Source organism: Bos grunniens, chromosome 4 (assembly GCF_055505025.1).
Source record: "Bos grunniens cultivar Pamir isolate PY7600 chromosome 4, Bosgru_T2T1.0, whole genome shotgun sequence".
Taxonomy (NCBI): domain Eukaryota; kingdom Metazoa; phylum Chordata; class Mammalia; order Artiodactyla; family Bovidae; genus Bos; species Bos grunniens.
Window position 1 is genome coordinate 76,626,794 of NC_141168.1, and position 16,204 is coordinate 76,642,997.

At 35.6% G+C, this 16,204-nt stretch overlaps 1 protein-coding gene across 7 annotated transcripts in view; it reads left to right on the plus strand.

The window, feature by feature from the left end:
• The window catches only part of PTPN12 (protein tyrosine phosphatase non-receptor type 12), a 91,337-nt gene that overhangs the window by 27,678 nt on the left and 47,455 nt on the right, over positions 1-16,204 (plus strand). For 6 of the 7 annotated variants that reach the window (XM_086397116.1, XM_086397119.1, XM_086397117.1 and 3 more), the window contains exon 2: positions 12,706-12,814. In XM_086397116.1, the coding sequence (XP_086253242.1) occupies positions 12,706-12,814 (109 nt within the window). Of the gene's footprint in view, positions 1-5,500; positions 5,621-12,705; positions 12,815-16,204 lie in introns of all 7 variants that reach the window. The other variant, XM_086397114.1, reaches the window with a different exon arrangement.

Consider the following 16,204-nt stretch of genomic DNA (forward strand, 5'->3'; position numbering starts at 1 on the left):
GGCCCATCCATGGACAGTTGGATTGTTTTCACCTTTTGGCTATTGTGACTCCTGTTGTTATGAACCTGAGTATACCTGTCTCAGAGCCAGCTTTCAGTTACTTGGGGTACATATCCATAAGTGGACTTGTTGGATTCAAATTTTAATTTTTTGAATTACTGTGCTCTTTTCCACAGTGGCTACACCATTTTACAATCCCACCAACAGTACACAGAGGATACAGTTTCTACACATCCTCACCAACACTCGTTTTTGTGTGTGTTTGTGGGGGGTGTTTGTTTGATAGTAGCCATTGCACTGGTAAGGTGGCATCTCATTGTAATTTTGATTTGTATTTCTGTGCTGATTAGTGATGTTGAGCATCTTTTCATATGCTTTTTATATATATTTTTGAGAAGTATTTAAGTCCTTTGCCTCTTTTTAAATTGTGTGTTTTTTTTTTTGAGTTGTAGGAGTCCTTTTATAGTGTTTCTATATATTCATCTTTTGCACAAAAAGGACAGTTTATGAAAATTTAACAGTCATAATAAAATAAAACTTGTGATTCGTTTTCAAAGTAAAATTCTCTCAGAACAGTTAATATGGACTCATAATTCAGTTTAATTAACAATTCTTAAAGTCAGCTGAAGTTTCAGTTATAATTTTTTCTACCAAGATTGCTATACAGATTGACATTATCTTCTGCCTGTCTTAGTAAAGGTTTTACTAGAGGAAATATTAGTAAATTCTGTTCAGTGACTTTGACCATGGTTTTGAAAGTCATCAAATGTCACATCTTTTATTTAAAATCTTGGGTTATTTTGATTCAAGGATTCTAAAACTAAGAAACACATTCTAGATTTTATTTGTAAATTATTTTTGTTGTGTATTTACTCTGTAACTGCAAGTTTGTTTTTATTTAAAATATTGCAGAAATCTTGATAATTGTATGTAAGTGGGTCCTAGTTTTTCATGATTGAAGTCTGGCTTTTTGTCTGAAGAGGAGTAATATTTATCTTTATTACAAAGAGATATGTGAAGACAAAATCATGCCCTTGGTAACTCTGGGTGGACATACCTTCACAGTAGTATAATGTGGCCTTTTCTGGACCAAGTCTAAAATAATGCCGGAATGAAATACTTTTTGCAAGAAATCATCGGTATCTAACATCAGAAATCACTACAAAAAGAAACCTCACGCCCATTACCTGTCACACCTCATTCCTCCTCATCCTAGCATCGTAGAAATTACTAATCTGTTTTCTGATTATAAATTTGCCTAGTCTGGACATTTCATATAAATGGAATGACATGTGGCTTTTTTGTCTGCCTTCTTTTACTTAGCATAATGTTTTCAACTTTCATTAATTAAGGATGTATCAATACTTAATTCCTTTTCTATGGCCAAATAATATTCCATTGTTTGACTAGATTACATTTTGTTTATATTTATCAGTCAATGGACATTTGGGTTGTTGCCACTTTTTGACTCTTAGGAGTAATACTACTATGATCATTTGTGTTTAGTTTTTTGTGTGGGCATATGTTTTCAGTTCTCGTGAGTATATACCTAGGGGTGGAATCACTGGATTACATGGTAATTCTATATTTAACCTTTTAAGGAATTACCAAACTGTCTCTAATAAGAATTTAAAATTTAAATTTACAAACAGAAGTTTGGCAACCTAACTTGACTTTATCTCTACTTGGTCTCCTTTTTGAAAAATGAAATGATTGTGTGCAAGTAGATCCTTTATTATACTTATTTTTTTAATATCTTAAAAACATAAATACTTAATATTAATCAAAGCATTTTTATGTATTGATAGGGAAAATTGGCAGAGCATAGCCTTTAATAGGAGGATAGTCTAGTTCCTTATATGTAACTAGACTTGGGGAATGGAGTGAGAAGACACAAAAATATGACTTGTAAACTTAAGCCTGGTTTGCTAGGTAATTTTCAAGCTTTTAGGTAAATTAAAGGATATATGTGGTGTCTGCATAGATCCATAATGGAAGGATTAGGGAGAATATCATTGAGCCATTCTGGAATTTTGTCTGTAATTTATTTTGTCTGATGCTGCCTAAATAGACTTATAATGTACAGTTGGAAATTGCTTTCTGAATTTGAAATAGAAATTGTAGCTGGTACTGAGCAATGTGGTCTCACGTATTCTATTCTGGTATGGCATCAAATCTTAGGGTACACACAAAAAGAGATTAAAATCTCTTAGTGTCTTTAAGGAAAAAAAAGACACTATTTGAATATACAAATAAAGATATTTTGGTATTTGCTAGTTTCTATAAGAAGTCAGGTGCTTCCCTTATAGCTCAGTTGGGAAAGAATCTGCCTGCAGTGCAGGAGACCCAGGTTCAATTCCTGGGTTGGGAAGATCCCCTGGAGAAGGAAATGGCAACCCACTCCAGTATTCTTGCCTGGAGAATCTCATGGACAGAGGAGCCTGACGAGCTACAGTCCATCGGGTTGCAAGAATCAGACACGGCTTAGTGACTAAACCACCACCCTAAGAAGTCCGCTAATCTGAGGCAGGTAATTAAAAATGTTCCTTAAATTCCTCATCTGTTGATCTTTTCTCAGACTTTACATATTTAAAGGCAAGCTCTATGGTAAATGTTAGGTAGGGTGCTTTGCATGCATGATGATGAACACAAATGCATTTTTCTGTCTCTACTCCTTGGCATATATTAATTATCAGTTATTTATTATTTTGTTATGCCACCAAATTTCCCATTTTTTATTGGTCATTCAAAGGGTTTCTTAAATATTTTTAATTGAAAAGACAATACAATTCCTTTAATATAATTAAAGGAAAGAAAATTAAGTTACCCATCATTCTGTCCTTAAAACAACTGTCTTTCTTCATTGGTAGTGGGACTAGAAAGTTAAGGGCCAGGTTTGGTAGCTGTTTACTGAGGTATTCACACTAGAACTTGAAACTGGTTGGATGTGAGAGGAAGCAAGTGGACAGATAAGTGGGGAAAGTCCAAAACTACTAGGAGATTTAATGGCTAAGGAGGGCAGAGGTGCCAATGAAAATCAAAAGGGACATAGAAACATTTGAAAAAATCAGTCAATTTCTTTGTATCTAGTTAGATTTGAGAGGCTGTTGTGAATGTTCCAGAAAACACAGATTTGGGGATTGTGTCATATAATAGTTGTTTGTTGTTTAGTCATTAAGTTGTATTCTGCTGTTTTTTGACACCATGGACTATAGCCTGCCAGGCTCCTCTTGTCCTTGGGATTCTAGGCAAGAATACTGCAGTGGGTTGCCATTTCCTTCCTCAGGGTATCTTCCCAACCCAGGGAAGATACCCTGGGTATCGTACATTGTCAGGCAGATTCTTTACCACTGAGCCACCAATGAAGCCCAATGTAATAGTTAAAGGAGTAGTAAGGAGCAGGGGATAGACTTGCTAAAAGACAAAATTTGAGGAGACAATAGTTGAATAGAGAAAATATACTTAAAGGACCCGAAAGGGTAAGAGGAAAGTCAAGAGACAGTTGTTTCATGGAATCAAAGAAAAGAGTTTTAAAAAGAGGTAGATCATTTGGTAAACACTTTATAGGAATTGAGGCTATTAATTTTGATGCCTTTTGGAGATTATTGGTGACTTCATAGAAGTAGTTTTCAGTACAAGTGGTAAAGAGAAGAATGAAATTTTCAGGGAGTTCAAGAGTTAATGGTTTACCAGAAGTATATGTTTCATTTCCATATAGTGGTAAATATGAATTGAGCTTTCTTAAACAGCAGGTGACTCTTCCTGTGCTACATTTGTTTCTGCAAAGATGAAAATAGGAATTTTGCATCCACACTATTAATTTGAAGGGTCTTTATTTTTTAGCTGGACAATTATTGTAACTTAATGTGTTGACCCTGGGACTAAAAATCTTCAAGTTTACTGTATATTTATATTATATATTTTGGAATAATGAGATTAGTAACGAATTGCTTTGGAATACTTTGAGAGTCTGGGCTTAGAGTATTTCTCAGTTTAAACTACAGAGTAAAGAGGACTATAGTGATTGTGTTTTCTTAAGTCAAGACATAACCAGATGAAAGGAGGCATAGTCAGAAGCTGGAGTATTAATACGTAGATTTTGGAAAGTTTTGAGCAGTTTGCTGTGGGGGCAGTGGAAGAAAATATTTGAAGTTGGGATTGACATAGAAAATATGGAATCAATAATTGCATGAGTTAAATGGTTAGAGGGGCATGAGATAAAGGATGATGAAAAACAAATGAAAGAGAAGGTGAGGACTTTGTGAGCAGAAACAAAAATAAACTTGAGAACCCATTTTTTTCCCATTTGCTGTATTTAAATTATTAATTGTTTTTTACATTTATTTTTAGACTAAACCACGTGGCATGTGGGATGTTAGTTCCCTCACCAGGGATTGAACCCATGACCTTTGCAGTAGCCGCAGAATCTTAACCACTGAACCTCAACGGACCTCCCTCCATTTGCTGTATTAACAAAACAATTGTACTGTCCTCTTAGTTCAAATAGGATTCTAGTTTATTCCATTAAAAAAAAATAGCCTAGAGGTAGGCAAAGGATAAACTTGAATTATATTCTTCTAATATTTTGATCTTGAGAAAGTACTATATTTTCTTTTCCAACTAGAGAACTGGAGTCTTTCCTTTAAGAAAAGGAAGCCATTTGCTTGTTGTCTAGGGTATGCAAAAAATGATTATAGGCTTGTGAAGTTTTTTACTACTTTTTTTTCTGTTAGCTTTTGTGCTTTGCCATATTTATTGTTTTAAAATAAAGCCTGCAGTACAAAGTTTTATTTAAAAACTAATTCTCATAATGAAGATCTATTGCTTCATCCATTCATGGAGGATTATACAACTACTATGTTGAAGAGATCTCCTTTGCTAGTGTTTAATGGAACTAGGAATTGAACCCTAGCTTCTTCGACTCAAAGCTGTCTCATTATGAAGTGATAATGAAGTTTAAGGAGGGAAGGAAAATCACTTCCTAAGTTTGCTGGCCAATTCTGATTTGCATCCTTTCCCCCAGAATATTACCACCTGAGAAGACCTAAACAGCGTTACTGACTTGATGGAGTTTGTCACAGGTTACACTGGTAGTAGCTGTTATTAATAGAATAAGACATGGTCTCTATCTTCAGGGAACTCGTATTCTATCAGGGATGGTATATGTACACATATAAATAATTATTACAAATTGGGATATGTCCTAGATGAGAGATAAATATCAAGTGCTGTGAGTAGAAATGAGGAAGCAATATGGGAGGAAGTGGAAGATGGGGTTGGGTGCCAGTACTGTTCTCAGGAAATGTTTCAACAAGATGATTTCTGTACTTAACTGTAAAGAAGCAAGGAGTTTGCTTGGCCAATTGAAGATAACTGAAGCATTGAAATTTACGTGAACAAAGAGTAAAATTGTTTTATTACCTAAAGACTGGTAAGATTGGCCCCTTTTATGCATGCGTGTTCATTTGTTTCTGATTCTTTGTCACCCTGTGAACTGTAGCCCACCAGGCTCATCTGTCTATGGGATTCTCCAGGCAAGAATACTGGAGTGGGTTGCTATTTCCTCCTCCAGGGGATCTTCCTGACCTACGGATCAAACCTACATCTCCTGCATGGGCAGGTGAATTTTTTTATATGGCTGTGTTACCTGGGAAGCCCACGATTGGCCCCTATTTACTTCAAAGTATGTCTTTTAAGTACCAGCCCTGACTTAGACTTTTTCTTTTTTAAAAATTTTCATTGGAGTATAGTGGCCTCACAATGTTATGTTAGTTTCTACTGTACAGCAGAATGAATCAGCTGTATGGGCCTGACTTAGCTTTAATGAGAAGGCATAGCTATGCTGTTCTGAAGAAGAATGACAGATAAGTTAGTCTGTCATGCAGCAGTAGGTAAAAGGGTGAGCAAAGATAGGAATATGAATTTTGAAAGGCAGAGCTGCTTAATTTGCAACTAAAGGTAAACATTGCAGTTGTGTAGTTGAAAGACCTGTTATTTTAATTGCTTATAACAGTTATTATTAGTAGCATACATATTTTCACATAAATATATTTGTAAATATATAAAGAATAGCCAGTTAGAGATCATATATGTTTTATGGAAATTATACTCTTATTTTCCTACTTGCTGCTGTTACTTTGTATTTGAGGTTTTAAATTTTTGAATTTTCTCTTAATAATCTTCCTCTTATTGTTGTTGGGTTAACTCAGTAGTATTATGATTCAGTGGCTTTTTGTGACTGATAACATTAATATTTTAGGCATAAAACCAGATGAATTTTTCATCTGACTGTTGTTACTGTGTGCCAACTATGTGCCACAGTACACATAGATGAATTTTAAAACTTTTCTGATTTTTAAAACTTCAGATGAATTTTCCTGATAATTGGTTCAGAAATATTTCAGAGCAATGGCAAAAGCAGTACTGTTTAGTTATTCTTATATTTTGCTACAGTATAACTAAAGCTTAAAGTAAGTAATTTCACTTTATTTAACTTTAAGGTACATTATTATGATTTGCATATTCTTGTGTGCATATTTACTAAAATTAATGTCTTATGAAGTTGATACTGTTTTTTTTCAATTGTTGGGGACGTTTAGGAATTGGGGAGAAGGCAATGGCAACCCCACTCCAGTACTCTTGCCTGGAAAATCCCACGGATGGAGGAGCCTGGTAGGCTGCAGTCCATGGGGTTGCTAAGAGTCAGACACAACTGAGCGACTTCACTTTCACTTCACCTTCATGCATTGGAGGAGGAAATGACAACCCACTCCAGTATTCTTGCCTGAAGAATCCCAGGGACAGGGGAGCCTGGTGGGCTGCTGTCTATGGGGTCGCACAGAGTTGGACATGACTGAAGCAACATAGCAGCAGGAATTGGAGTCAGTAGCGTATGGCCCAATAACAGAGTATGAGAAAGCTTGATCTCCAATACCTAATTTATCTATTTTCCATCTTACACCAGTAAGAATTTGAGTTACCTTAATTTTATTTAAGCTCTACTGTTTTTCTGTCCATTTGTTTTCTTAATTGTCCTGATTGAAAATCCAGGTAAGAATCAAATTTAATACTTGTTCTTGTCTACATGTACTCTGAATTCTAAGTCTGTTTGGTTAGTATGAAGAGAATTAGATAAATTTGAGGGGTGGAGCTAACACAGCTTGCCAATGGATTGATTGGATGTTGAGGTGAGAGGAGGTAAATGTAGGAGTCAGGATGATTCCCAGGTTTTAGGCTTGAGCAACTGTTGAATGGTGGTGCTGTTTGGACATGTGCTTTGGACATTTTGTGATGCCTGTAGGACACCCAGTGGACAATCGAGTAGACAGTTCTGGAGTCAACAAGCGTCACAAACACATTCTCATTAGCTTTGGTCCTTAGATAAACAAGGAAAGTACCCTTTTAAAGAACCAAGTCTTGACGCACAACTGGATACCTTAAAGAGGTTAGTCATATTGTATATGGCTTTAGAGGCCTCTGAGAATCAGTTACTGATTTAGGATTGGGGAGTAAACCTTTTGTGTTTTTAAAAAGTAAAGAGAAAGTGATTTGTTTGAAACGTTAAAACACAGTGATTGTTAAACCCTGTTTTTGTTTGCATCACAAATTCTAACATATCAAAGACATCTCTGTGACTTGCCTGAGAAGTCTAATTAAACAGTTCTTGAAATCACTCGTTTTAATGTGATTTGCACTGCACTAGTTTATAAAGTACAATAAAATACCCCGTCTCTGTCTTCAGTATTATAGTCTAATGGGTGAGACATTAAACTATAAATACTTTTCACAAGTGGTAATACAGCAATGAATTCTTGACTACTTAGTTCTGGGAATTGGGAGCAATGAGGAAGGGAAGGTTTAAGAGAGGGTTCAGAAAGGAAATAACACTCTAGCCAGAGTCCTCCTGTTAACTCACCAGAAAGAGTAAAACCTGTAGAACTGTGATGAGGGGTGGACGGTTTGCTGGTGGCGGCGGCGGTGGTGGTAAATCTATATGTCTGAAGTGTCATACTCTGTGTGAGAGAGTGTTATAAAAAGAAGATGGGAAATTAGACAGGCAGCTTTCAAAATATGTTAAAATTAAAGGATTTGGTAATTTATCTAGGGCATGATAGACGCATTGGAGAATTTTCAGGTGTGGGATTTAAAATGACCAGACTTGCTTCATAGAATAGAAACTCTAGAGTGGAATCATATGAGTTTATTATGTGATTTTTCTCAAGACTCTTAAGGGTAGCTGAAAATGTCTTTCTTAAAGGTTTTTTCCTTTGCTTAGTTAAAAAGCCACACATTGTAAAGGGTGTGAATAGTACAGTTTATGTAAATATACCATTTAGCTATATTTTTGCTCAGTTAGGACAATGATTTTCTTGCTTTAGTATAATTATGTGTAACTTCATAAATAAATAATTTTTATTCATGTTTGGTTCAGTGCTGTTCTCATACAACTGTCACATAGCACTGTACTTAAAAATAACGTTCCTTTGTACGTTATGGCCTGTTTCTCAATTTCATAGTGACAACATCACTACAGATAATGGAAATGGTGGTCAGGAAGTTAAAATTACATTATATGTGTAAGTACTTTCCATTTCATATAGTTAAATAAACCTTGGTGGTGCTATGTTTCCTCCAAGCACTACTGAGACATTACATTTTATGTGGTATTAAAAGAATGAAACCATTTTCTTTTGTTTAGCCCAGCATTCAGATCTTATTCTAAAATTAACCTATTTAACATATAAGCATTAAGTATGCTCTAGTAATACAGGGCATTATATTTTTTAATCTGACAGTAATCTTGTACTCATAGAGTTTAAAGTTTAGTAAATAGCATGCATTCTCTTTATGTATGTATCATGTAGTTCAGTCACTATACTCCTTCATGAACATACTTTACACCAGGGGTTCTTAAGCACAGACTCCAGACAGCAGCAGCAGCATCACTGGGGAACTCATTAAATACAAATTCTGAGGATGGGTCCCTGCAGTCTCTCGTCTAACAAGCCCTCCAGGTGATTGTGAAGCATGCTCGAAATTGACAGTATGAATGAAGCATGCTTTATAATATGCAACACTCCCAGGAAAACAAATTGCCTAGAATATATGATGATGCCTTTTGATCTCTGATCTAGAAAAGGCTTTATTTAAAGAAAGAAAGAAAATTGTAGTAGCAAATAACATTTAAAGAATTTCAGAAATATGTAAGTAGTTGTTAACTACTTGTTAACAAGTACTTGTTAACAATTAATGAGCCCGTTTTGTAAATGCCAGGCTCTTTGCTGCGAGTAGTTATTGTCCTCAGATTGCAGAGGAGGAGACACAGGTTAAATATATTCAGTGTCTTATAGCTAGAGTTTCAGATCAAGAATTTTAATTCAACCAACTAACTATAAAGCTGACTTTTTGTTAGGAAATAAGTTCCTATTTGAAGATATATTTTTTAATATAGTTGGGTAGAATTTTTTATGTCAATTTTTTATGTTTAACGAAGCACCATGGTTTTATTTATACTATATCATAGATTAGTATCTCTAAGAGGTAAGAAAATTTCTAAGTATGCTACTTACATAGATTTGTTGGAAGCATGACTGTAGAAAAACATCCCATGTTGTGTTAGTCTTTAAGAAAACTGGATCTATAAAAATTCAGACTCAAATTAGATATTTACTTGTACACAAAAGTGTTCTTAAAGTTTCATTATATGAGAAATGAAAAGTAATTTCCTATAAAAATTTTAATTTGCACATTTAAATAACATAATTTATCTTATAAAAAAAAGAAATGCTTGGAGTGACTGGAGCAGGTATTCCAGAAGTACATTTACATTTTACAATTAAATTCATCCCCTCTTTCCTTTTCCTTGTAGTTTTTTTGTTTGTTTTGTTTTTTTAGTGTGTGCTTATTTTTTTTTTCAATGATAGTTACCTAAGTTATATTCTCTTACCCCTGTGTTTCTGCTAATGTTTGGATTGCTGTCTTTCTGTTAGTCACATTCTATTTTGTAATACATTGATACTATATTTGAGAATCTTCGAGCAGAGAAAATACGAAAACTCTGACTAAATATGCAAGATAAATATGTAAGTAACTAGGAGATCTTTGTTAATGTAGAATAAAGAAATCGTGAATAATCTTTTTTGCTTTTATTTTTTTAAACAATTTTATTTTTGAATAGGTAATGCATTCATATAATCCAGAATGTAAGAAAGAATGTGTAGTAATGTTTCCTTCTCATCCATATTCTCTTCCCCATAGACAACAACCTTTGTAAATAGTTTCAGAGATGTTTTATACATGTACAAGCATATACAAATAAATATTTTTGACACTAATATATACACTACTGTGTTCTGCTTTTTTACACTTCATATATATTTTTGAGATCTTTCCATATCACTGTATATTAAGAGCTTCGTCATTTGTTTTCAACCCTATCATATCTGCTTCTGTAAATGAAACAAATCTTTTTAGCCAGGCCTCTACTGTCTTTTCCAATTTTGTGTTCTTTTCCTATTATAAATAATTCTGCCATAAATAACTTTATGTGTACTTCATTTCATGAGCGTGTGCCATTAATCTAGAGAACAACTTTGTAGAAGTGCAGTTCCTAGGTAAAGAGGTTATGTGTATTTGTAATTGCCAAATTACCCTCCTTAGGGGTTGTGCTAATATTGTTTTCTACCAGTGTTGTGTCAAAGTTCTGGTTTTCCCACACCCTCACCAACCCGCCCATTTACTTTCTCAGTTCAGTTCATTCCAGTCGCTCAGTCGTATCCGACTCTTTGCGACCCCATGAATTGCAGCACGCCAGGCCTCCCTGTCCATCACCAGCTCCCGGAGTTCACCCAAGCTCATGTCCATCGAGTCAGTGATGCCATCCAGCCATCTCATCCTCTGTCGTCCCCTTCTCCTCCTGCCCCCAATCCCTCCCAGCATCAGAGTCTTTTCCAATGAGTCAACTCTTCGCATAAGGTGGCCAAAGTACTGGAGTTTCACCTTTAGCATCATTCCTTCCAAAGAAATCCCAGGGCTGATCTCCTTTAGAATGGACTGGTTGGATCTCCTTGCAGTCCAAGGGACTCTCAAGAGTCTTCTCCAACACCACAGTTCAAAAGCATCAATTCTTCGGCGCTCAGCTTTCTTCACACTCCAACTCTCACATCCATACATGACCACTGGAAAAACCATAGCCTTGACTAGACGGACCTTTGTTGGCAAAGTAATGTCTCTGCTTTCAATATGCTATCTAGGTTGGTCATTACTTTCTAAATAACTACAATTCCCTGCCCCCCCCCATGCACTTACATACTTTGAAAACTTTATTACTACAGGAAATAACATCATAAAAGTGAACAGTTTTGCTTTGGCATTGTGCCTGTGCAAAACAGAATTCTAGTTAAGATTTTTCATTTTAAAAAACATATATTCCTGCTTTAGGTCTTTAAGATTGGGATGATAAAATTTAGGAGTTTTTCAGAGAAGAACAAAAAAGCTTACCATTCTGTATGTGAGGGTCTACTTTAAGATTATTTCAAATGTTAAAGGTTAAGTATGTCAATACAAGAATAAGTTAAAGATCTTCAATTAAAGTTCTGTCTGTAAAAATATAGACATACTATTCTTAGTTGCTTAATTATCAGTATCACAAGGAACAAAAATAAAATGGTGAAAAAATTAAATGTTACCAGGCATCTTTTTCATTTGTATTTAATACTTTTGTTCAATAGTAAAACCAGAATGCCTTCGATATGTTTTTAAGCCTGGAAGAAAGTAGGTTCCTTTGAAATTAGATTTCAGCAATGTGGTTGAGTAGTGAATTTAAACAATTCACAATGCTGACTTTCAGTGCTTCTGAAAGCAGGAAGTGTATTCCTGACATGCAGAAATATTCCAGCCCAAGAACATCCCTACTGCCGTATGTGGTAAGAATTTCTCACCAACTCACAAGCCACTTCTGTTATACACTGAATAAGCAGAATTGGTCTTTGTTGAACATTTCCAATTGAGTATCAAAGAACTTTGTTTTGCAGTGTCTTATAAGTAATTATTAGCTTATGCCTTGGAAGGAGCCTGGCACATCATGGGTGCTCAAGGTTTACTGAGAGAAGAAATAACAACTTCTATATAACCTTTTAGGTGTGATTGTAAAGTTTGTTTTTCGGATGCTGAGTTAAATATTCTGACTCAGCTTATTAATGGTTTCTTTAAATAAAATTATTTATATCTGGTGCCGTGTTGTGCTCAGTTGCTCAGTCATGTGCAACTGTTTGTGACTCCATGGACTGTAACCTGCCAGGCTCCTCTGTCCATGGAACTTTCCAGGCAGGAATACTGGACCGGGTTTCCATTTCCTACTCCAGGGGATCTTCCTCACCCAGAGATCAAACCCAGTCTCTTGAGTCCTGCATTGTCAGGGGGATTCTTTACCACTTTTATTCTACTGCCCTCCTTTTAAAATTGCTACTTGGAATATTAATCTTATGTTTGCTCTTATGCTAAGAAAAAAAAATTAGGGTTAATTATTAAGGGTTTAATTACAAAGGGTTAGGGAGATACCGTGAATTTAGAAAAATAAGAAAATGAGTTGTGAGAAATTGGGGTTAGCAAAATTCAATGAAGAGCTTATTATCATTCAAATTTTCATTAACATTTTGAAATACTGATTTTTTCTGAATTTGAATCTTCTTTTCTTTTGATTTTAAGCGACTAAGAAGATTGTCAACCAAATATAGAACAGAAAAGATTTATCCCACAGCCACTGGAGAAAAAGAAGAAAATGTTAAAAAGAACAGATATAAGGACATACTGCCATGTAAGTTTAAAATGCCATTAAAGGAACAAATGGATATGCTAATTAATAGTTTTATACCTTAAACTAGCTTTCTTCTTCCTAATGAGTTCATTTGTTAAGAAAATAATGATGAGCTTTTCTTTCAAGTTATACTACAAGATAATAATTTGTGGTTGTGCTTGCCTTTCCTTATGATAGTAGATTTTGTTGTTGTTATTTTACTGTTCATTTTTTTCCCTTTAAGTGTCATAATTACTCTGATACTGCCCCACTTTCAAATCTGAAAAATCCAAGTAAAAATATCTTTTGTGGACTCCCTGTTCAGAGAAATTTTTTATAAAAAATAAAATAATACAGACATAATTCAATAAGTATAATACATTTTATAAAATGCTAAAAATATTAACTCATCTATTTTCTATTCATAAGAACTATAATTGATTAATTGAGCATTAAAAATGAACCATGAAAAAAAAAATGAACCATGATTCATGCTTGTGTGTCTGCTGTTCTTACTAGTCTAAGAGCATGGTATGTATCTCTGAGGGCATGCCTAAGACTGATAGCATTATATTCTAATAATGATAATATAATTATATTCTTAAACAGTATAGTTTTCTATCAGAATACCTTTAACTGTAAAAGTTAAAAATTTATATCATACCTGCTGTCTTTTAAAGCTGCCAATAGTCTTTCTCTTTTCCTTCTTATCTAGAAATCTGTACATTCCAGGATACCATTCTCTCAACTCTGCTTTCATCCTTTTTTTTCTAGCTTTATTGAAGTATAATTGACAAAATTTCATTCATTCCTAAAGTTTATTCTCTCTAAAATGTCCTTGATAAATTTTCCAGTGACTTTAATTATCATATTCGGTAGTCTTTTATTACTATTGTTGTTGTTGTTAATTAGTGCTTATTCTTTTCTGTTAACTGTTTTGATGTTGTTGACCAGTCACTATTTTTTAAATTTCCTTCTTCTATAATAACCCTTTTTCAAATTGCCTCATCCCGCACTTGTCTTCTTCCTTCTTTCTTACTGTCCTCTTTGCATAAATTTAATCCTTCATCTTTCTGTTGTTATTCAACTTTACTTTCAGATATGGGATCTGTGGGTGGCTGGTAGCAGCACAGTTATAAAGTGGCAACAGAGCATAATAAAGAGCTCTGACTGGAAGTTCAAATCCTGCCTCTGTCAACTGTTATCTATGTAATTTTGGATGTATCCTTTCTGTGCTTTGGTTTCTTCATCTTCAAAATGGAGATTAAAATAATAATTACCTTAAAAGATTATTTTGTGCATGTACAATGCTTACAGTTGTCCCTAGCACATAGTAACCACTCATTAAGGTTTTGGAAAATATAATTCACTTTTCTTACCAAACCACTTCAGAGTAGTGAATAGTATGGGTTTCTGAACAGTTCTTTTAAATTAAGCAATATAATTTTGAGGTACTCTTATTATGCTCTGGAATTAATGTTCAGTTCAGTTCAGTCGTGTCCAACTCTTTGCAACCCCATGGACCACAGCACGCCAGGCCTCCCTGTCCAACACCAGTTCTTGGAGTTGACCCAAGCTCATGTCCATCGAGTCAGTGATGCCATCCAACCGTCTCATCCTCTGTGTCTGTCTCCTCCTCCTTCCTTCAATCTTTCCCACTATCAGGGTCTTTTCAAATCAGTCAGCTCTTCACATCAAGTGGCCAAAGTATTGGAGTTTCAGCTTCAATATTAGTTCTTCCAATGAACACTCAGGACTGATCTCCTTTAGGATGGACTGGTTGGATCTCCTTGCAGTCCAAGGGACTCTCAAGAGTCTTCTCCAACACCACAGTTCAAAAGCATCAGTTCTTCAGTCCTCAACTTTCTTTATAGTCCAACTCTCACATCCATACATGACTATTGGAAAACCATAGCCTTGACTAGACAGACCTCTGTTGGCAAAGTAATGTCTCTGCCTTTTAATATGCTGTCTAGGTTGGTCATAACATTCCTTCTAAGGAGCATGCATCTTTTAATTTCATGGCTGCAGTCACCATTGGCAGTGATTTTGGAGCCCAGAAAAATAAAGTCTGACACTGTTTCCACTGTTTCCCCATTTGTTTGCCATGAAGTGATGGGACCGGATGCCATAATCTTAGTTTTCTGAATGTTGAGTTTAAAGCTGATGTTTTCACTCACCTCTTTCACTTTCATCAATAGGTTCTTTAGTTCTTCTTCACTTTCTGTGATAAGGGTGGTGTCATCGGCGTATCTGCTGCTGCTGCTGCTCAGTCGCTTCATTCATGTCCGACTCTGTGCGATCCCATAGATGGCAGCCCACCAGGCTCCTCTGTCCCTGGGATTCTCCAGGCAAGAATACTGGAGTGGGTTGCCATTTCCTTCTCCATGTGCATATCTGAGGTTATTGATATTTCTCCCAGCAATCATGATTCCAGCTTGTGCTTCATCCAGCCCAGCATTTCTCATGATGTAGTCTGCATATATAGCTGAAATAGCTCAAATGGAATTCCATCACCTCCACTAACTTTGTTCGTAGTGATGCTTCCTAAGGCCCACTTGACTTCACATTCCAGGATGTCTGGCTCTAGGTGAGTGATCACACCATCGTGATTTTGGGTTGTGAAGATCTTTTTTGTATAGTTCCTCTGTGTATTCTTCCCACGTCTTCTTAATATCTTCTGCTTCTGTTGGGTCCATACCATTTCTGTCCTTTATTGAGCCCATCTTTGCCTGAAATGTTCCCTTGGTATCTCTAATTTTCTTGAAGAGATCTCTAGTCTTTCCCATTCTGTTGTTTTCCTCGGTTTCTTTGCGTCAATCACTGAGGAAGGCTTTCTTATCTCTCCTTGCTGTTCTTTGGAACTCTGCATTCAAATGGGTAGCTTTCCTTTTCTTCTTTGCTTTTGGCTTCTCTTCTTTTCACAGCTATTTGTAAGGCCTCCTCAGACAGCCGTTTTCCTTTTTTGCATTTCTTTTTCTTAGGGATGGTCTTGATCCCTGTCTCCTGTACAATGTCATGAACCTCCATCCATAGTTCATCAGGCACTCTGTCTATCAGATCTAGTCCCTTAAATCTATTTTTCACTTCCACTGTATAATCGTAAGGGATTTGATTTAGGTCATACCTGAATGGTCTAGTGGTTTTCCCTACTTTCTTCAATTTAAGTCTAAATTTGGCAATGAGGAGTTCCTGATCTGAGCCAGTCAGCTCCTGGTCTTGTTTTTGCTGACTGTGTAGAGCTTCTCCATCTTTGGCTGCAAAAAATGTAATCAGTCTGATTTCAGTGTTGGCCATCTGATGATGTCCATGTGTAGAGTCTTCTCTTGTGTTGTTGGAAGAGGGAGTTTGCTATAAGCAATGCATTCTCTTGGCAAAACTCTATTAGCCTTTGCCCCGCTTCATTCTGTA